Source organism: Talpa occidentalis, unplaced genomic scaffold (assembly GCF_014898055.3).
Source record: "Talpa occidentalis isolate TD23 unplaced genomic scaffold, MPIMG_talOcc4v2.1 talOcc4.11, whole genome shotgun sequence".
Lineage (NCBI taxonomy): Eukaryota > Metazoa > Chordata > Mammalia > Eulipotyphla > Talpidae > Talpa > Talpa occidentalis.
The window spans coordinates 20,868,457-20,890,065 of record NW_023601104.1 but is presented as its reverse complement, the minus strand read 5'-3'; the positions used below and the strand labels follow the sequence as shown (position 1 = coordinate 20,890,065).

General features: G+C 36.4%; 1 protein-coding gene across 2 annotated transcripts in view; it reads left to right on the top strand.

Annotated features, from left to right (window-relative positions):
• Nucleotides 1-21,609, top strand: part of WDR72 (WD repeat domain 72) — a 198,956-nt gene that overhangs the window by 112,610 nt on the left and 64,737 nt on the right. Inside the window, exons 15-18 of one of the 2 annotated variants that reach the window (XM_037502510.2) lie at nucleotides 806-1,626; nucleotides 4,248-4,339; nucleotides 8,454-8,533; nucleotides 14,026-14,137. In XM_037502510.2, the coding sequence (XP_037358407.1) occupies nucleotides 806-1,626; nucleotides 4,248-4,339; nucleotides 8,454-8,533; nucleotides 14,026-14,137 (1,105 nt within the window). Of the gene's footprint in view, nucleotides 1-805; nucleotides 1,627-4,247; nucleotides 4,340-8,453; nucleotides 8,534-14,025; nucleotides 14,204-21,609 lie in introns of both variants that reach the window. The other variant, XM_037502511.2, reaches the window with a different exon arrangement.

Here is a 21,609-nt window from a genome sequence, read left to right as displayed (position 1 = left end):
AGTATTTATTGACCCCCTAGTAAACCTGTATTGAAGCATCATTTTATAGGCATAAGGAACAGGGAAATGCACAAAACTGCAAAGGTGGAATCTGAATGCTATGAGGAAAAATATATAGTATGCAAATAAAATTTTCATAAGAAGTAATCGTAAGTACTAGAAGAATAAAAACCCAAAGAAGACAGAGTAGTAGGCTGACATAAGTGGACAGGGTGTGCATGGAAGGCCTCATAAATGAGCAGGAATCTACCTATGGGACCACACCATGCCAGTCTTTAGAGCAATATTATTTGAGACAGAGTTAGGGAAATTGAAAGTCCACTAAGGGGAGACTTTTTATTGAAGGAAAAAAAAAAAGGCAGTCTGATATTGCCTAATATTTAGGTTATTTCCAATTATTTAAAATTTTAAACAAATTTGAAGAGACCACTCTTTATTAAAAGACTAATTAAAATCTTAAGGTGTTCTAATTGTTCTTAATTTTCAAACCCACTCTTCCCCATTTTAAGTCTTTATGGCTAATTAGAGGGAAAATGTGAAAGTGTATATAAAAAGATGTTAACCTTCTGCCGTTTTATTCTATAGACCCATTCTTCAGACAAAAAATAAAAATTTCAGAAAGAAGACATTCAAAGAATATTAGACTATAAAATGTTTCATTTGGAATTTTTGTATTTAATTCTATTTATTGAAACAACTTGCTTTTATTTGCACTACTACTTAGTACCTCTTAAAATGCCATTTTAATATCACAGAGCCTTTAATGAAATAAAGAACTTTGACCTAAATGCTTTTATTCCCTTAGGTTGATGAACATAAATCTTTCGCAGGACCTTTTACTGTCTTGCCTGTGAAGACCACATGGAGTAACATTAACTTTCATATCCTTTTATTTGATCTGGAAAACCTTGTGGAGCTCTTGCTGCTGACTCCAGTCTGTGATGTTGACCCTTCCAATTCATTCTATGGGAGTGAGATCCTGAGAAGAGCCAGAAGCACAGTAGAGAAGAAAACATTGACGCTAAAAAGAAATAAAATTGCCTGTGGTCCTCTCTCAGCCGAGGCCCAAGCCAACAAGCCAGTTCATGAAAGTCTGGTCCAAGGAGATAATACCATCAAATTCTCAGAAGAAAATGATGGCATCAAAAGGCACAAAAAAATGAAGAGCTCCAAAAAGGTGCACCACGAGCCTTCGAGAAAGGTTAATGCCAACCTCATAATCGACACAGCTAAACTGCTCCTGTCTTGCCTTTTGCCGTGGGGAGTGGATAAAGAACTAGATAATCTCTGCATTAAACATCTCAATATTTTAAAGCTTCAGGGTCCTGTTTCTTTAGGACTTGCTTCAAATGAAGATCACTTTTCACTGATGCTACCAGGCTGGGATGCATACAATACTGAGATGAAAAAAGACTATTCAAAAGTAAATTTATTTTCCAGAAAAGTTTTGGACTTGTCAAATAAATACATATCCACTCTTTCAAATCAGGCTGGAATGCCAAGAGAACTGGAAAGTAATGGTGATTCTTTGCAAGAGTCAAACACAATAATTTATTTATTGAACAGACTATTTTTAGTTAATAAGCTAGTTAACATGCCTTTAGAATTGACATGTGGAATTGACAGGTAAGACAGATTCAGAGATTTTGACTATTGTTATTTAGGTCATTAGAAAACTTACTATTTGCTGTATTCAGTTCTCTAACATCCTGTCCACTTTCCCGCCCTTTTCCCTCCACCCCTTTCTATCCCTCCCTTCTTTCCTTCTTCTGATGAAGAGTAAATATGCAACAATTTATTTATCTCAAAAGACATTAAGATCTTCCTTTTGATTCTTTGCATTTGGTGAATAATCTGGGCAATAAATCTATGTGTTTAAAAATTTATTAACTTGAGAAATATTCACTGCCCTCATAATATGTGCCAGGGATATAGCATAATGCTATGATTTGACAGATGAGAGAGAGAGAGAGAGAGAGAGAGAGAGAGAGAGAGAGAGAGATAAACATACAGAGATACACAGGTACATGAATAAATGAAGTCATACACACCTTGAAGTTCATAATACTTTCTGTGAATTAAGTATAAAGTATAAGAACATTCTGGTAAATGCTCGTAATGACAAATTTCACATACCATCAGGGAAAGAAAAGCTGGTAAATGTCATACTTAAAAAATCACATCACTTATTCACACTTTGGCATATTCAAACAAAAGAGGCTGTCAGTAATTCATTTATAGAAAGTTCAGTTTAGTATAATGGCTATTTTTTGAGGGTCTAATATCTACTAGTTACAATGTAAACACTTTAAATAGATGACTTCCTTTAATATTCACATCAAAGACATATAATATGCTTATTGTATAGCTAAGGATATTTAGATTTATGGAGAAAAAGTATCAACCCCAGATTAATTCGGCTCCTTAGAGTCGAATTCTAGCACCTCATTAATTGCTAACCTTGATTCTGTATGCCCATCTTTTCCCACTGTTAAAGTTCAATATAGTTTCTCATAGTCTGATGTTAGAGGAATGAATTCAATTCAAGTGCTTACTGAATACGTGCCTAACACTAACCTGTAGAGGAACTATAAATAAATTTCTCATTTAGGTAGGAACTCACTCAAATTATAAAAATAATGCATATGAAACAAGTAGAAAATGCTGACTTAGAATAAACTCACTAGGAAAAATACTTGTAGTAGAGGTTAACTATTGTAAGACGAACCATCAGAAAGCCTTCATAGAAGAGATTTTTTTTTTTTTTTTTGAACTGCCACCTTATGGTGGTAAATAGTCTCGGCATTTGTGTTATTTGATGAGAGCTCAGTTCAACAATTACCTGTGCCAGGGACTGAATAATAGATACAGCCTGTCCTCAGTAAACCTACAGTCTCTTAGGAAGTCCATATGGATCATACAGTATCCAGTGGTATGCTTCCTTCTGTTATAATAGATCTATTTCACGGTTTCCATTTTCTGTATGTTAGCCCCAATGAGAAAACCAATTTCTGTGATTCTTATACTTAGCCTTCATCAATTTTTCCCTCTATTTATTTTAACTACCCAGATTTTTTTTAATTTCAAATAGACTTCTCTTATTTTTTTTTCTTCTTGCTATTTCTAAGAAAATTACCTAGCACCCAATTCAAAATTAGATAGTTGAACAAATTTGCTGACAGTATGAAGCCTGATGACTTTGGAATTGAATCCTGGTTTTGTTGTTTAACTAGCCTTGTGACTACACTAGTCACTTAGTCCTCTGGGCCTCATTTATAAAATGAGTTGGGAAGAAAAGGATGGTTACTAAGATTTCTTCAAATTCTTAAAATCTCTTGAATTTCTAATAATTATACTTGTTTGCGTGATTGTGATCCCACAGAGCAAGCAGATGAGCAACTTAGTTATTGTTTGCAGAGGTTTTCATTCTGAGATTGTGAATAAGAATCAAAGAACATGCTATACAGTATATGTCTAGTGGCCTTCAGGGGGGATTGTGGGCTTTCAGGTTGCTTTCCATTAAATGACTTAAAAACATTGCCGCACATTAGTTAACTAAAACAATTTTTTTTCATTAGAAAAAATTATAGAGTGGCGGTGTCAACATTAGAGACTACTTTCTAAATCAGTTGCTTTAGATTTGATCAGCTATCAGAGATAAGAAATAAAAATAAAGTGTATTGGATTTGTCACACCAAAACCACTGAATAGATTTAGCCATTTTGCTAGCATTTCACTGTGGTTATGAAGTTTGAGAAATTCTTGTATGTTTAACAACAACTGGGTGTACATCTTAACTGAATTTTAAGAGCTGTCTGCCTATGTTAACATTCCTCAATAGTATCTGAACATTCCATGTCTAAATTATTTAACTCAGGGTACAGCCTGCCTTCCCAGGTTGTGATGGTTCCTGGAGAAAATTCTTTGACATAATAGGATTCAAATATGTATTGCATGAGCCACAAATTATATGACCTTAAGAAACAAGGTCCCTCCTATAAAAAGTGCTCCTACCAGATAATTATGGAAAACAAAGATTCATGGGTCACTTGAGATTAAAGTGCTAGGTAGGAGCAAAGTGAGAAAAAAAGACTCATCTAAGAGGTTAATGTGGAAAACATTGGTAAAAGTAATATGCTCAGTTTCCCCCATTTGTTAAAATGGTCATGAACTTGAATCTTGTAACTTACTTCTCAAAATATTTTTCAAATATCTTAAATGATATCCTTAAAATTGTTTTTCAACAGGTCTTTCGAAATGGAATCTGTTCATAATAAAATGAAAAGCCCGGGGAATGATGTTTTGAGTATTTCAAGCTTCTACGGACACTTACGAAATGGTAAAGAAGTTACAGATAACACCTGCTATTTTCTTCCTTCTAAGAAATAAAAAACTAGTTTTTCTATAACTAGATATCACTCTACAATTAGAATGAGAAGAGCATATGTTTACTGTTTGATTAAGTTTGTTTATGGTTATGGTTTTGTATTCTGTCTATATTCAAAATATACATGACTATTTTTATTAAATAAATACCATTTTATAAGAAATGTAGTGCGATGGATTTTATCAAATGATTTTTGGAATGAGAACCTGAGACTTTTTAGCAAGGGGAATATTCAGATATTAAATTAACGTTATATGCAGAGTTTTGTATCAATAACTTTATTACCAAAGAGGTGATTATTACATTAGAGAATTCCAAGTAATAGTCTTGGTATTCAGATTTTCTTTTGATGCCAAATAGCTAATTCACTTCCCCAATCTGCTTCTCCAAATTGGAATCTCAATAAATGACAATTCTATCTTTCCAGTCGTTCAAGCCAAATACTTGGGTGTCATTTGACTTCCCCCTCTCTATCATACCTGACATCATTCTTGTAGCAATCCTGTTGGTTCAGTGTACCCCCGAGTCTGATTGCTTCTAACCACAGGAGACACCCTCCTGTGAGCCTTTACCCCCTACTCCTGGATGGCTGCTGAAGCCTCCTATCCCCTCTTCTATTCCTATTCTCAGTTCTTGCATTCTATGTGCAGCCAGAGTGGTCTATTCAAAACTAAGTCAGAACCTCATGCATCTGCTTAAACTTCTCAGCATCTCTATTTCACAGAATCAAAGCCACAGGCCTTAGGACAGCTTCCAAGGCCCTGCATGAGCTGTCTGCTCTACTGAGGTCATCGGACACATGCCCTTATCTGTCCTCCTCTCTTTGTACTCACACCGGCTTCCTGCCTCCAGCGACACTGGCCTTGGCTCTCTTACCAAAACCTGACAGGCAGATCCTAGCACCTTTGCATTGGCTGTTCCCTCTGCCTGGAATGCTCTTTCTCCAGATTCCACAGAGGCTGACCTGCTGCCCGCTACTTCCACCCTCCACCATCACTTCATACTCAGTGTCATTTTATCCATGAAGGTGCTCATCCTTCTGTCCAGCACCCCCATCCCTTTCTCTGTTTTATTCTTTTCTACAATCTTGTTTTACTACTGACATCCTATCATGCTTTTATTTGCCATCTACCTCTTACTTTTAAACTCCATCTTTTTTTTTTTTCTTTTTTAAAATATTTTATTTATTTATACAAGAGCTGGGCTACAGGCCAGAGGCGCAGGAGGGTGAGAGGATTCACCAGAGACAGAGCAGGGAGCAGAACAGGCAGAGGGACCGAAGACACTGCTGAGGCAAGAGAGGACTGCCACACCATGTGGGCATCTCCTGAGCTGGCGAGGAATCAAACTGGTGCTATAGAGGCTGTGGATGGCTTCACAGCACTGTGCTCAACCCGCTGAGCCACCGGGAAGGCCCTCCATCTTTTATTTTTTAATGAAAGTTTTAATCACGGCTTTGTCCCAAGTTTCTAGAATGATGTCTCCAAGAAATTAAGTAAATACTTTTGGATTATGAATGAACAGTACACAGAACAGTAGTTTGGAAGATAATGAGTTGAGGTTCAAGGTCCAATTCTGCCACTTACTACTTAAGTAAATCTGGGCATGTGTTATACTTCTTAAAAAGCCGTATTTTTCACATTTGTAATATGGGAATAAGACTCCAGAGTTCATGTGCCTTTTGCTTTCAAAGTTGTGAATGTGATTATTGGAATGATCTGAACAATTGTACATAGAGACCCTCTCAGAGCTACTGAAAAGAATGTTTGGGCTACTTTAAAGTAAAAGTTTATTAATAGCTTCCAATTATTGTAAGCCCAGTATACTTGAAGAATTATGCTAATTGTTTTAATGTATTATCTCAATATTCCAAACAACACTGCACAGTAGGAGCAACTATCTATCTCTATTTTACCCTGAGGCTCAGAGAAATTAGATAAATCGCTCATAGTCAAACAGCAATTAAATGGAGGAGCCAGGTTTCCTGCTCAACTCGTCTGTTTCCAAACCCCTTGCTCCTTCCATGACGTCAGGCCACTTCTCACACATGATTATAAGCTGTGTTCTCTCTACATGACCCCAGTCTGGGTTGCCTGCCTTCTCCTTAGATAGTAACCCTTATTAGGTTATTAATCCTGGTTTTCACTTTTTGTAACACTAAGAAAAGGATTAGAATTTCAATGATTTTGCAAAGTGTGAGCGAATTGCTAACCAGAGACTAGGCGGCCTCAGTTTTTCCTATGGTTGCCAGGATCATAGTGGCCTAAGCAAATGTCATTACTGTGTAATCTACCTGCTATTCAGAGGTGACATTTATAGTATTTACAATTAAGTTAAATACTAAGGAAACATTTTTTTTTTTTTTTGACAATAGAAATCTGGGAGGAGAAGGTAAAGGAGGGATCACTTATGCTACTCATTTTGTGAAGTCATAGCCCAAGGAATAAAATTATACTGAGGTGCTCATTCTAAATAGTTGACAGGAACCGATAACTTCCACTCCTGTCAGCAGGAGTGGTGACTAAGTAATATTGGTAAACCTGGCATGTTTTCTTTTATCTTTCCCCCGAAGTTGCAATTAATTCTTTAACTCACTGACATTGCCAAGAAAAGTTGGCTTTCATTTCTATCTCATATTAAAATTTTAACATTGCATTAAAGTGCACTGTGAAGTACCCCATGATGCCAGTAAGTAGCTACAGTTAAGACCAATATTTAGCTTTGATGGTAGAGTCACAAGGTCAACAAAGTGAAAGAGGGAGAAAGGAGAGAGATCAAAAGAAAATTTTTCTCTTACCTGCTGTGCTTAGGAGGAATTTCAAATATGAATTTAAAATCATAGTACTCTACCATACTTAGATGTTTTATGCACTGTTCTTAGTCATTTCAAAATCCTATCACATGGTCCATAAGGAAGAAATAATGATACTAATAATGAGCCAACATTTCTTATTTCTTTCATGATCTCAATTTACATTTTATCTGGTATCTTCTATTATATGTCCCTTGATGGCTAACATAACACATATGTAAATGTGTGTATATAGTCAAACACACACACATATATATATATATATATATATATATATATATATATATGTATAGGACATATATGCATATTGGTGATTCAGTTGATTCAATGTAAAGCATATTGGCCTAATACTTATTTAAGTAGTTGATACCAGGATTTCAAATATACATTCATATGTTAAATAGACAATTATGGTAATTTTCTTTTTAGCATATGACCTCATTCCTCCTTGTCTCATTCGAGGGATCTCACATCTAGATAATATACTTCTGTCATCAGAAAGCCTTAATTCATTGACTTTTTTCATTTGGATAATAATATGTGCATTTTCAATTCATGGAAAGGCACTTAATAAGTGTAGGGGATTGCTGGACAATATGGATCAATTTAAATAAACCAAAACCTTGCTTACTCTTAAAATTTCACACTAAACTTGAGGACAAAAGATAGAAAGGACATTTCAAAGGACAAACTCAAAAGAAATAATACATAAAATGAGGCAAATTAAAACATTAGTGCTCTACCTATTGATCACAGTAAAGTGGGTAAGGACAAACCAAAGGAAATATTTTATGTGATTTTCTGTGTGATAGATACTGCTTCGTGGTAAGACAGAATTTCAGAAACTAGGTGCATGTGGGAGGAATTGTAAAATTTGGTGATCTGTCTTGTGTGGGAATATTAGCCATTGCATTCTGTTGCCATAAAGGTACAAAGATGGATTTAAGGTATAAAGAGGAAACTGATTTGATGTGAAAATGTATTAATATAGGTGTTAAAATCATATAAATTAATTAATGGTTTTTGACTGTGGCTGTACATGAATGTTATCTGAGGGACTTTTAGAAAATATTAATGCCTCTTCCCAGATTCTTTTCAACCAGTATCTGAAATATTGAATCTTGACATTGGTGTTGTTAAAAAAATAAAAAACAAAACTCTTGGTGATAATGATGTGCAGCCAGAGTTAAAGACCAGTAGGTTATGTTCATTTTCAATACCCTCAAGATATAGATGTTTTCTGTATATTTCTAGGAAAGAATGCACCCCTTCTACCTGAGGCTGACATTTCACTTTTGAAGCTAATTTCCTGTTGGAGAGACCAGTCTGTGCAGGTATGATCTGATATGACTCATATTGTTGAAGTTATTGGAAGAGTTTCTTTCTATTGTGGTTTATTCATTCTCCCCTTCACCTGAGAGTATAGTAAATGGATATTCTTGTCCTCACAAAATGTCCTCAGTGCATTTCATTTAACAGTTGAAATTCAGAGACAGAGATGAGGGAAATAACTGAAAATATATACAAGGGTGCACCAGTGCAGGGAGTATGTCTGGAGGGAACTGAAGAAGGAAGGTTCATGTTTTACAAGTAACTTAATGTCCACTGGTGTTTCACTTTTGGCATAAAATTGCTTACCATATAATTTCAAGATGTACCATGGTACAATGGTCCCTAGACTTGGAAATGTGGTATGTGTAAATAGAGATCACTTTTTTTTATTCCTGAGACTACTTCCTTTTTCAGCTGATTTAGAGAGCTTGTTTCCTCAATTTCCAATGTAAGTCCTTTATCCTCTCTTGTTATTTTAGATCCTAAAAGCTCACTGGGTATTTTTTTTTAAATTATATTATAAATAGGGGCCTCCCTGGTGGCGCAGCGGTTGAGCGCTGGGTTGTGAAGCTGCCCGCGGCCTCTGCGGTACCGGTTCGATCCCCGGCTGCTCCCCGGCCACCGGAGGAGGGTCCCACATGGCGCGCAGACCTCTCCTGCCGCCCGCTGCTCCCCTCAGCAGTGTACTTCGGTCCTTCTGCCTGCTCTGCTCCCTGCTCTGGCTCTGGTGAATTCTCTCACCCTCCCGCACTTCTGACTGTACCCAGTGCATGTATAAACAAAACAAACAAACAAACCAGCAAACAAATAAATAAAGCATGCCTCTATTAAAAAAAAAAATTAAAAAAATAAATAAATTATATTATAAATATCTGCATTGATTAGATAAATATTTACTGGAACTTTGTTCTCCTTCTTGAATTTGATAAATACCAAATCCTTAAGATGAGAATAGTGATAAGTCCTATTACAAATGGTCATTCTTGGTTATAGGAAAATAAAGATAAGTGAGGAGGAACTATGGGAATTGATACCACAGAACTAGATAAACACTATACACATGACTACTGAAATTTGTTACTTTGCTAATGAGTTTCTGCATGATTTTCCCCTAGCCTCTTGGCTCATCATCCTTCTGTTCTTATTAGCTGCGTCAACCTTTCTTTTAACTTCCAAACCTCATTTCCACTTCAGTGTTCTCTTCAACTGCAATTCTCATTTTTCTAATCATCATTCTGGTATTTGCTCTAAAACCAGTTATTTAGAGAACATTTCCCTTATCTCAACGCTCCTGCCCCTACCCCTCACCCACCCCACAACACCAATAATGATCACATTACCCAGTTTTATTGTTTTGTTGGGTTTGCTCATAATGGAAATTATGTGGGGTTTTTTTTTTTTTTTTGCTCACTTATCTTCTTAATATTGTAGAATCTTATTGAGAACAGGAATTTTGTCTCTTTCAGCCCTCTTTCATCAGTGCAATAGTGACAGTAGCCAGTCAATGAATATTTGCTGAATGAATAACTGAATGAATTGCTACACAAAAAAGCCTCTGTAACTCTGTGAACCTATATCCCTAAAATGCATACAGCCTTGGGCCTCCCCGGTGGCACAGAGGTTGAGCACTGGGCAGCAAAGCTGCCCGCAGCCTCTGCAGCATCAGTTCAATCCCTGGCCACCGGCGAGGGTCCCACATGGCACACAGACCTCTCCTGCCGCCCACTGCTCCCCTCAGCAGTGTACTTCGGTCCTTCTGCCTGCTCTGCAACCCGCTCTGGCTCTGGTGAATTCTCTCACCCTCCCGTGCTTCTGACTGTACCCAGTGTTTGCATAAATAAATAAATCTTTAAAAAAAAATTAAAAAAACATATACAGCCTTTTAAACAAACATTGCCTCAATAAACATAATTAATTTAATGAAGACAAATAAATTTAATGAAGACAAAAAAAGTATGACACTAAAAATTCTCTGTAATAATCCAATAAACTTTGATACATGTTGCCTTTCCCAACATATTAGCAATTACCCTAAAAGAGTCCTTATTAAAGGTAAGATCTTTGTCCCAGTTACCAAGGAATTCCTCAATAAGGAAAAAAAAAAAAAAAATCCCTAAGGAAAAGAATTCCACAGAACATTTATCTTCAATTGCTCTAAGTAAAGATCTCTTGTAGTTGTTCATTTAACCTTCAAATAAATTTTAATGTGGTTTGGACATGTTTGGACTAATGGACACTTAAGGTTTCTATGATTCTATGATCTTGTGTAAAATGCTGGCAGCAGGACAAGTATTACCGGAGTATTTATTACTCACTCTATTAGAAATCTAAGCTGCAAAGTTTTCCTCTCATCTCTGCCACTAAGCTGACGAATGAGTGTGTAAGATAGGTTTCACTTGATTGTTTATTTCCCTCAGGTGTAAAATGGAATGGGCATTCCTAAGCCCATTAGAACAGAGCCTCTTGGAAATATCCATTAAATGCTTCATTAACCAATCCTCTAATTCCTTGTAAAAATAGCTTAATATTCATGGTGCTTTTAATTCTAGCTCCTGATTAAATCACAGTTATATAAAATATTGTCTAAAATTATTTTTAAATGATAAAGAAAATTCCATGCCTACTATCTACAAAATTTACAGAATTTACCATATATATGCTACACGCACATTAGATGAAGTCAAGTGTTGATAGAAACTGTCTACTTTCCAGTTTATATTTTTTGTTATATTTATAGAATATAATATTGCAATAGATAATATATATTATGCAATGTATACTATGTATATTAGGTTATATTTTTTCAATATATTTTATTACATATTTATATGATGTGCCATTGCTCTGTGGATTGGATCTCAGCTGAGTACTAATTTTACATTGAGCCTAAAGTGTATTGTTTGAATTTGCTCCAAATAGTTGTGTGCCATTTGGTATTCACTTTAACGTTTTGTGACTGACTTTACTGATCCTGTGGCTGATATATTTTATCCTGTATTTCTGCTTCCTTTTGTTTTTGATGATACTCATATTTTTTCTTTTTTTTAATATTTATTTATTATACATTATGCACGGGAGAGTTAGAGAATTCACCAGAGCCAGAGCAGGGAACAAAACAGGCAGACTGATGAAATACACTGCTGAGGGGAGCAGTGGGTGGCAAGAGAGGTCTGCAAGCCATGTGGGACCCTCGCCTGGTGGCCGGGGATTGAACTGGCACTGCAGAGGCTGCAACAGCTTCGGAGCCCAGCGTTCAACCGCTGCGCCACCAGGGGAGCCCCTCATATTTATTTATCTTATGCTATGTATTTGTAGTGATAAAAATGTCCAGAAGCCCTAAAATTCAACAGTTTAACATGTGTTCATTATATGTAAATCTAATAATTAGAAATACTAAGTGAAATTGCATATATCCCTGTATATTTTTAATAAAGAGTAATGATCCAAGTTGTTACAGAATATTATATCCACTGGTTGGGAGGACATTCTACTAACAAGTGTGGGCACCTCTCAGAGATGATAGTAATCCCAGAGGGCCATGTAGCCAAACTCCCCATTCTGAGGCATAGACCAAAGTCAAACAAGCTATAGGTCAGAGGATATACTCCAATGTCTCCTGATTTATAAGTATAGAAGAGCAAGTTCCACACCAGATTCTGTGATTGAAAATTCTCACTCTGGCCCCCCAGTATTGCAAACTATGTTTTCTAAGTGTGAACATAAAATTCCAGAGTAGTACATCAATTGTCAAAGGTTGCATTTCTAGTAACTATAGTTAGGTCAGAATGTGGGTCTTTTCACAACTGATTCAATTCTCTTTTTAATGCATCATTCATATCTTAGAAGCAATGCTATCAAGTAAAATGCTGGCAAAGTTAAAAAGAAATCAATTGAGTGATGTGAAATAATTCATGGATGATTAACAGTTTGTTCCATCATAGGATAGACATAAACAGAATTCACCTATATTGTGATAGAGTGTGTACATTAGTGAGCATCATGTCTAATAGTTAATTTAACATCATATCTCATCAAATGGTAGATAATAATAGGCATGATTCACCAAAATCATGATATGTAAAGCTATATGTTAGATTCATGGTATGCAGTAGCTCTGACAGTGGTGAATAGCTATCACATGAGATGTCGGAATGAGCATTATGTACAAGTAGCCTCGTGGTGTGTGATGTTATGCAATCCATTAGCTTTTTCTTATAACTAAGCATATGAGTCTCTGCTGAACAAAAACAGGGAGATGATCAGATTAGGAAGCTACTCTGCTGTTTTGGGCAAGCATCCTATTTTAGAAAGTCAGGGTCTAGCTCCCTCTGCCCCAGCAGTTTAGTGAAAATCCACCATCAGCATAATCGTTCTGTATCTGCAGCCTAAAAGTCTCCCAAGTTTCCATAACACACAAGGGACTGAATAATATTTGGATGTATATTTGTTTTCAGTGTCAGCATCTCTAAATAACCACTCAGTTGGAATTGTGTCAAAGCCTCAACTCTAGGTATCCTATGGGGAGACCTGGGAAAATGCAGAGGGGACAGTGACAATTGTGACAGGACAACTTCTGAGGGGACGAGGAGCCAACATTGGGATGTGGCCATATGAAAGGTTTAACTGTTGGCCAGTTAGTGGGAAGGATAATGGGATAATGGGATGAGTTTCCAAGTTCACCTACATAAGTGGTGCCTTTTTCTCTCTCACTGATTCAGTTCATGACTTTCTTTGAATCCTACTGAACTCCCGGACCTTGCTTCATCTCTTACCAAGAAGAGGCTAATTTATACTGTTACTGGCATTTACTGAAGGGTAAGGGTATGGAACCTTAGGTAGACATGTACTAAAAAGAACAGAGACGCCATGTCAGAAGGTCTGTGGACCAAGTCTGTGTGAGCTTGAATGTCATGTCAAAGGTTGTTCATTTTAAAAACGAACGTTTAGAATTAGATGCCCCGAGACAAGCATCTCTCCTCCACCCACACACAGGTCTTTCACTAGGCATCTACAACGATTGGCAGGCACATTTTGCAATATTTTAAGCTACACATGTTCACACAGTTTGTTGAGATTTATTACTAGTTGTTTATTTTAAACCTGTGTAAACCTACTCTAAATCATGTGTTTTTAGCTGAACAATACTTTAGAGCTGGACATTAGGAACTAAACTTGTCTTTAAGAGCAATATGATATATTCAAATAAATTCTCTTTGTCTTCTGGTGGGAATGAAAATATCTTAGGAGAGAAAATTGAGAAACCCTTCAGCTTCCCTTTTAGAATCTCTTGCAAAAGAACAGTATGACAGTTGCATGCCAGTTCTTAATCTCTGCATTTCAACTGTTTCAGATGCTAATTCCCTTTGAACTGAGCGGAGCATTACAACTCATGTGAAACCTATTCAAATCAAATTTTTAGGCTTTAGATTTTGGACCAGACACCTAAGTATTTGTAATAATATTAAAAATAACTCATTAAAAATACAATTAACAGGTAATGGAAGCAATACAAGCTGTTCTCTTGGCAGAAGTTCAACAGCAAATGAAGACCTTGAGAAAGACACCAATGAACAGTCAACCAGAACCCACGTCAGAGAATAGTAACTGTGAGTTGATACAGATCTTGCCAAAGTTAGCGTCAGAGTGTTTTACAGACAGTTTGCCTCTGCAGCGTAAGTGCAAAATTTATTGGCATGCTCTTTCATCATAACTTTTTCTACTACTTAGGATGTGTTAAAGAATGAGTTCACAATATATCATTTCTGCAAAAGGCAAGCAGAGTCCTTTTTCTGACCTATGCTGCTATCAATTTCCTCTTCTAATTGCCAAGTTTTAAAAGAACTTTTAAATGCTATTATAATCAACAAAAAAAGTATTGTTTATAAAAATGGTCTGAAGTTAACTGATAAAAACAAAAACAGGATTAACAGTAATAGCTTAATGGAATGTACAGTATAAGGATACCTGATAATAATGAGTCTGAAGTTTGTTTCCATCTGATACCTTAATAATAGCTTTATGCTATTTGTTTTTTCTTTTGTGAAAATAAGAAACATAGTAGAAGAAAACACTAAACTAGTTTATAGTTGCACCACATTATCATTGTAATTTTATAATGATGATGTTATTGTTTTATGTCTAGCAAGTGAATCTAAAATTCTGATATAAAATGGTATCATTTCTTAGTCCACTCACTGTGATTTTAAAAAAAGAGACAGTAAAAAAAATGAGTAATAAATTTGATTTTAAACTGCTAGAAAACTTTTCATGAACAAATTATAATATGGTTAATTATATATTTTTATCAGGAAAACATGATACAAACTTATATGCTCCAGCTTGTTAAAATTTTCCAGGTACTGGGCCTCCCCAGTGGCGCAGCGGTTGAGCGCTGGGTTGCGAAGCTGCCGCGGCCTCTGCGGCACTGGTTCGATTCCCGGCTGCTACCCAGCCACCGGAGGAGGGTCCCACATGGCGCGCAGACCTCTCCTGCCGCCCGCTGCTCCCCTCAGCAGTGTACTTTGGTCCTTCTGCCTGCTCTGTTCCCCGCTCTGGCTCAGGTGAATTCTCTCACCCTCCCACGCTTCTGACTGTACCCAGTGCTTGTATAAACAAAACAAACAAACAAACAAACAAATAAAACATGCCTCTATTAAAAAACAAAAAAAAATTTTCCAGGTACTTATTTCAACTCTCAAAAGAGATTTTCTTTCTTTTATTTGGTGTTGCTTTTTGGAAGGCATTATATGGTGAGAAAGGATAAGTAGGAGGATAGGTTTATTGAACGAAGGACAAAGATCATAACAGGTACAATATTTCCTAAGGCTGTTACAGGGCAACCCCAATGTGAAATCGGTTGGTCTGAGTGTGAGTCCTCACCTGTGTGCTTAAAAGTGCTTATAATGAGACTCAACTGCAGGCACAAACAAAAGGTTAATAAAGGGCTTAATTTACAAAAAGGGGAATTGAAGAGAGGACTAACCCAGGGATAAAGAAAGAGAGAGAAACTGGAAAATGCATCCTACCAGTTCTTCTGAGCTAAGACCCCCATAGCATGCTGAAGGATGGTGAAAAACCAACAACCCCCAAGGCCCACATGTCTCTGGTTATATACCAAGACTAACTACTTAACTCCACCCTTAGTTCCCAGCAATTCTCCCTTCAGTGGTGATGACATTATGGGATTTGTAGTCCTTGGTGCCTTGGAGCTCTTTGAAGTGTATCTTTTTTTTTTTTTTACACAAGCACTGGGTACAGTCAGAAGCATGGGAGGGTGAGAGAATTCACCAGAGCCAGAGCGGGGAGCAGAGCAGGCAGATTGATGGAAGTACACTGCTGAGGAGAGCAGCGGGCGGCAGGAGAGGTCTGCGCGCCATGTGGGATCCTTGCCCGGCAGCCGGGGATCGAACCGACACTGCAGAGGCTGTGGGCAGCCTTGCAACCCAGCGCTCAACCGCTGCGCCACCGGGGAGGCCTTGGAGCTCTTCGGTCTGGGGTGGGGGCAGGTGTCCCTAAAACCGGTGTTTGTGGAGTTTGCTCATGACATCCTGTCCCCCCGACTATTCTCCCTTTTCACTTTTTGTCACCATTTCCATGACGATGAAGGTCAAAAGTGTGGATGCTGGGGTGCAGCCTCAGATGGTAGTTTTTTTAGGGTACAAGGCCAGAACAGTCACTGATGAGGATAAAACCAGTAACTAATTTGATGAAGCTAGGTAACTATTCAAGTCATTTTGTTTGGTTGGTGGAAGTTATGTTTAATTATCTGGCAAATTCACTTTTGTGAAAGTGCTCTTTTTTTATTACATGATATGACTATAATTGCATTTCAGTTTTTAAGCAGGATGTAGAAAAATTTCTTTAATTTCCAATGACTACATTTGAGTTCTTGATTCATGTGGAGAAGCCTGTTAGAGTCATTGACAGGTTTCTTCCAACTCTGCAAAGACAAACGGTGTCATTCATCATGTGTTAACTCCCACGAGGTGGCATTTGTGAGCCTTACTCCAAATCTTAAATATCTAACTAATCCACCAGTCCATGGCCCTCTTCCTAGTAAGAAATTCATGGCAGGCTGTGTAAGTGAAACTTTTCATACGTTTTATTGTCACACATGGCTTACCTGTTACTTGAAGTTTCACCAGACTGAGCCCTGATCTGCTGCAACCGATTCTCCTGGTTAAGAATGTTTGGTACTTTTTCCATACAAAGTGGAAGCGAATGGGAGGGGAGAACAGAGGGGTAAATCTAATAGTGGGAAAGGCACTAGAACTTAGGAGGTGGATGAGGTGACAATTATACACACGTACAGCTGTGAATTCACATTCCCAAATTTGAAAGAGTGCTTTAAACAGTAGTAAATCAATAAAATGTTATTAAAAAATAACAAATTGTTGGCACTATGAAATTTAGTCTTACTATGACTAAAGACACAGTAGTCTTTTGATTATTATTGAACAATCCATTGTTAATGTTAAAAGAAAACTTCAAGTTAGTAATGAGTATTATGGAATGCAAAAATATTAGAGGTGTTTTATATGCTGGATGATAAAATTTAGAATATTTTACTTAAAAGAAGGAAAACATTCACAAAATGCTGAGCATATATTTTCATGGGAAATGCTGCTTATAAGAAAATAATAATTGTAGTAGCTTATTAAAGGAGAAACCTAACAGTCATCAAAGAGGAAAATTTTCATGCAATACCATATTGGCTAATAATGTCTCTCTTTACCCCCTTTTTAGAAAAGACTCCTTTTTAAAATTATTCAGAAGAATTTAGTAAAATTATAGGAAACATTTTAGACCTTTATTATAGTGGCATTTACTGAATTGTTTGATGGAATTTAGAGAAATAAGTAAAAGGCCTATTTGATTTAGTGGTAAAGAAGATGGTATATGCTGGTTGTGAATATTCTTCAAATTTTATGGGCAGATTAGTCAGCCACAGTGTCAGTCCAACATCCATCACCTTGCAATTTTTATGGTAAGAGGTTTATGTTGTTTGGTTTTATCAAATTCCTGCTCATTTGTTTTCTGTGAGTTTTATTCCTCTTTCCCCCACTTCCCCAATTTTATTCTTTTTTGGTTTCTTGGTGATGAATATCACTTACAAATCATTTGGAAAGTAACAGATGATGGTTTTAATATGTTTGCATCTTCATAAACTTCTTTTATATGAGTATATTTAGGTTCCATAGTGTAACAGTTAGCACTGGGCCTCTGTATATGAGTTTATTTAGTTTATTAGCATTCTAATACTATGACAACAGATCATAAGGGAAAAATTTGAGTACTTTGAGTGTTACCTCACTTTGTCCTTAAATTCTTACACAATCAAAATGAGCTCTAAGGCTCAGTTTCCAACATTTGAAGAATTTGTATAAACAAACAGTATGAAGATATTTCATAGTATATGAAGATTTATCTCAGTAATTTTTTTATTTGACATAGTAATTGTGTTTCTTTCATACACTTTAAAAATACAGTATTTTCAGGAAGTTCATCACCGTACCAGTTATCTTGAGTGCCACCTGTGTTGTACATCTTGCACTTTGAAATATATTATTTTCCATTTTTAAATGAAAACTGGATATCAGAAATGTTAATGTGTTTTGCCTAAAGTCTCAAAATTACTAAAAACAGGGAAACAAATTCAGATGTTCTCTTAAACACTGAGTTCTTATCCAGTAAGCTGCATTTTTCAAACTGACAGATTGAAGGAAATTTGCCTTAAATCAGCCTGATTTGAAAATTGAATAATTTACTAAACGGTTTTCTTAGATTTTCCTCACTCATAAATCATACTTTCTATTACCAAAGAAAATGCAGGATGTTCAGTCTTTGCCATCTCAGTCCCTATAATAAAGAAAATCACCGGGTTTCTGAAACTATTGGAACATGAGGTGCATCTAGAGAGCAGTGGAAATCGTGAAGTGAGAGCTGAAGCATAATGTGAATTTGAACTTTATAATTTGTGTCATTTATTTTTTCGTGTTTTCTCTAGTTGATTTCATAGCATGTATTATATTTGAAGTATCAGTATTTGTGTATCAGTATTTTATGACCTCAAATTTTTTCTGAGGTTACATTTTTATAATGATTACAATGCTATCTATCTTTCCTGAATCTCTTAACAAGAAATTGTACAATTAACACTCACATTTGAAGCTAAGATTCATTGCTTTAAAAACAGCTATGACTTCTATTATTAAAATACATTTCAAAGTTATTTCCCTTTACTTTTTTCTTTGAACGCTATTTGGATTAGTTAATACAGTGCACTAAATTGTTCCATTAAATAAATTGGTTGAAATAAAAAGGGAGGTCTCTGTAGATAAAACTGTCACCTTAGAATTACTGGCTGAATTTAAATTCACATTAAACTGTGCTGTTGTGAAGATGATGCATCATATATGGGTAGTGCAAATAATCTTTATTACACACATTATTTTCAAAGATGTATCTACAAAATTAAATGAAAATGCGTTCTTTGTTTAGTGTTTTTTATTTATTTAGCATTCATTTCCATTTAATAAAGTAAGGAAATAACTGTCCATTCAACAGAAAAGTTTTGTGGTCCTGGTGACCATCAGCTGATGGACTCACTTAGGGGTACTAAATGAGGGGCAGTGGCTACAGAGTTTCTCAGAAGAAAATCTGCCTAGTTGTGGAAACACTTTGAAATATAGTTGACTACCTGACAAGGAAACTTTTCCTTGTTTGTCTTCATGTATAGTAAGTGCATCTTCCACACCCTCCCCGCTGCCCATCCCACACCCCCCAAGCCCCCCACCCCGGCTTGAGATCTCCAGTCTGTGAGGCCAGTATCTTTTGTTTAACCCCAGAAGTCATCTCTGAAATTCCCATGTGTTATGAGGGATCACGTAGCTGGGCAATAATGAGAGACACACAAGAGAAGTTCTTTTTTGTCAAACTGACATCTTAGACTTCCTCTCTTGAGTGGAATGAAAAACCATTTAAGCAGAAGAATGGCATAGATTTTAGTGGGGTCATATGACCTGTGGTTCAGGGGCTTAGGACAGAAGCTAGGGGTTTAGCTGGGAAGCTGCTATGTCAATCCAGATGATGGCAGTTTATAACAAATATGGTGGCTAAATTGAGAAGTGATAAGGATCACATGCTGATTATATGATTTTAAAGGTATAATTGACAGTATTTGCTGTTTGGATATGCAGGAATGAAATAATATAAGTAGACTGATCCTGGCATCCTGACTTGGTTCCTGTGTTGTCCGGTGCAGAGTCTCATACATTGTGCCAGATATGCTGAAGGAAGGGTAGAAGACTCACTCCACCGAAGATTATGTTCAGTTTCAAGTTTCCGTGCTTAGATAACCCACGGATTTTATTTTCTAGTATTAGCTAACCCTTAGAAAATTAGTCATCCCGGCCAAAAAATTATGAATCAAAGATAATACTAGTAATGCAAGCTTAAGCAAAATAGGATATATGGCATTGCCAAACTTATTTAAGCAACATCAGGAGGTGTGTGTTTTAATGTTGTTCTTTCAAAGCTTCTATTTGTGTATATATTTTGTAATGGAAATAATATTAACATACTAATAACACATATATTGCTTATAAGTTTAAGCGTATTACAGTGTTTCTCATTACTTTTTGCAAGAAAGTATCTTCCAGCCACAGACTCTGGGTGGCTGGTACTAAAAAGGTAGATGTGATACACTATTGGTTATACACGGCTGGTAAGTTGGTATTCTTAGTTATACCCTATGCTATCTCAAAACTTGAATAAGTCCTTATGCATCATTCCTCGGTATCACTCCTCTATGCCTCTATTCATTGATCCATGAGTTAGAATATCAGAGAGAACTAATTGGAAATGCCCAGTTGAAGATACAAACTAGCATCAAGATAACCATAAAAATGAGTGATATGCCTCAGAAGAGGCCTATGTGAGCACATCAAATGCGCACTTAACCCAGTTTTGGGGGTCAAGAAGACATCTTAGAAGAAAAGATGCCTGATATTTGCCTGAAGGGAAAACATGATTTAGCCAAGCAAAAAATTGGAGCAGAAGAGGCAGGTGTTTGTTAAAATGAAACCTCTAAAGCTACCTATGCCCTTTTCTTCCAAGAATCATCTGATTAATACATGCATAAATGAGGAACCTGCACATTACAGGGAAACCCAGATGTCTTTAATCTCTTCTCTGGAGAACTTCTGTGACCTTTTTGAATACCATTGTGCTAAAGTTTTCCTTTTCTAAACTCCACTCTTCAGAATAACAATAACAATAAAACAACTAAAATTGCTGTAACTTAGTATGTTCTAATTGCCTCATGCACCTTGAATTACTTGATGCAGGCCACAATGCTGTGGGTATTGGTAGTGCTGTACCCATTTTTTGGTAAGAAAATGGATGCAAAGAAGTTAAGTAATTTGTCCAAGGTCTTATTACCTTAACAAGCATCAGAGCTAGTAAACACAAGTAGTTTGGCTTCAAAATTCAGGTTTTTCAGACCCAACAATGCATTAAAAGGGTTATACACCATGACCAATAGGGATTTATATCAGGAACAAAAGATAGATCAACATCTGAAAATCAATCAGTATAATTCATCACATCAACAAAAAGTAAACACCACATGAATAGATTCTGAGAAAGCATTTGTAAGATTCAGTAACCATTTATGATGAAAATCCTTGAAAACCTGGGAATGAATTCAACATAATAAAAGCTATAAATGACAGACACCTAGCTGCTATCATTCTCAATGGTAAAAAACTAAAAGCCTTTCACTAAGATTTGTTACAAAACAAAGATGTCTACCCTCACCACTACTATTCAACATGTATTAGAAGTCTTAGCTGCAGTAATTCTGCTCCTAGGAATCTATTCAAAGAAAACACTAATTCAAAAGGATACCTGCACTCCTATGTTTGTTGCAGCACTATTTACAATAGCCAAGAAATGGAAGCAGTCTACATGCCCAAACACAGATGAATGGATCAAGAAGATGTTACTTACACACACACACACACACACACACACACACACACACACAGGAATACTACTCAGCAATTAAAAAGGATAA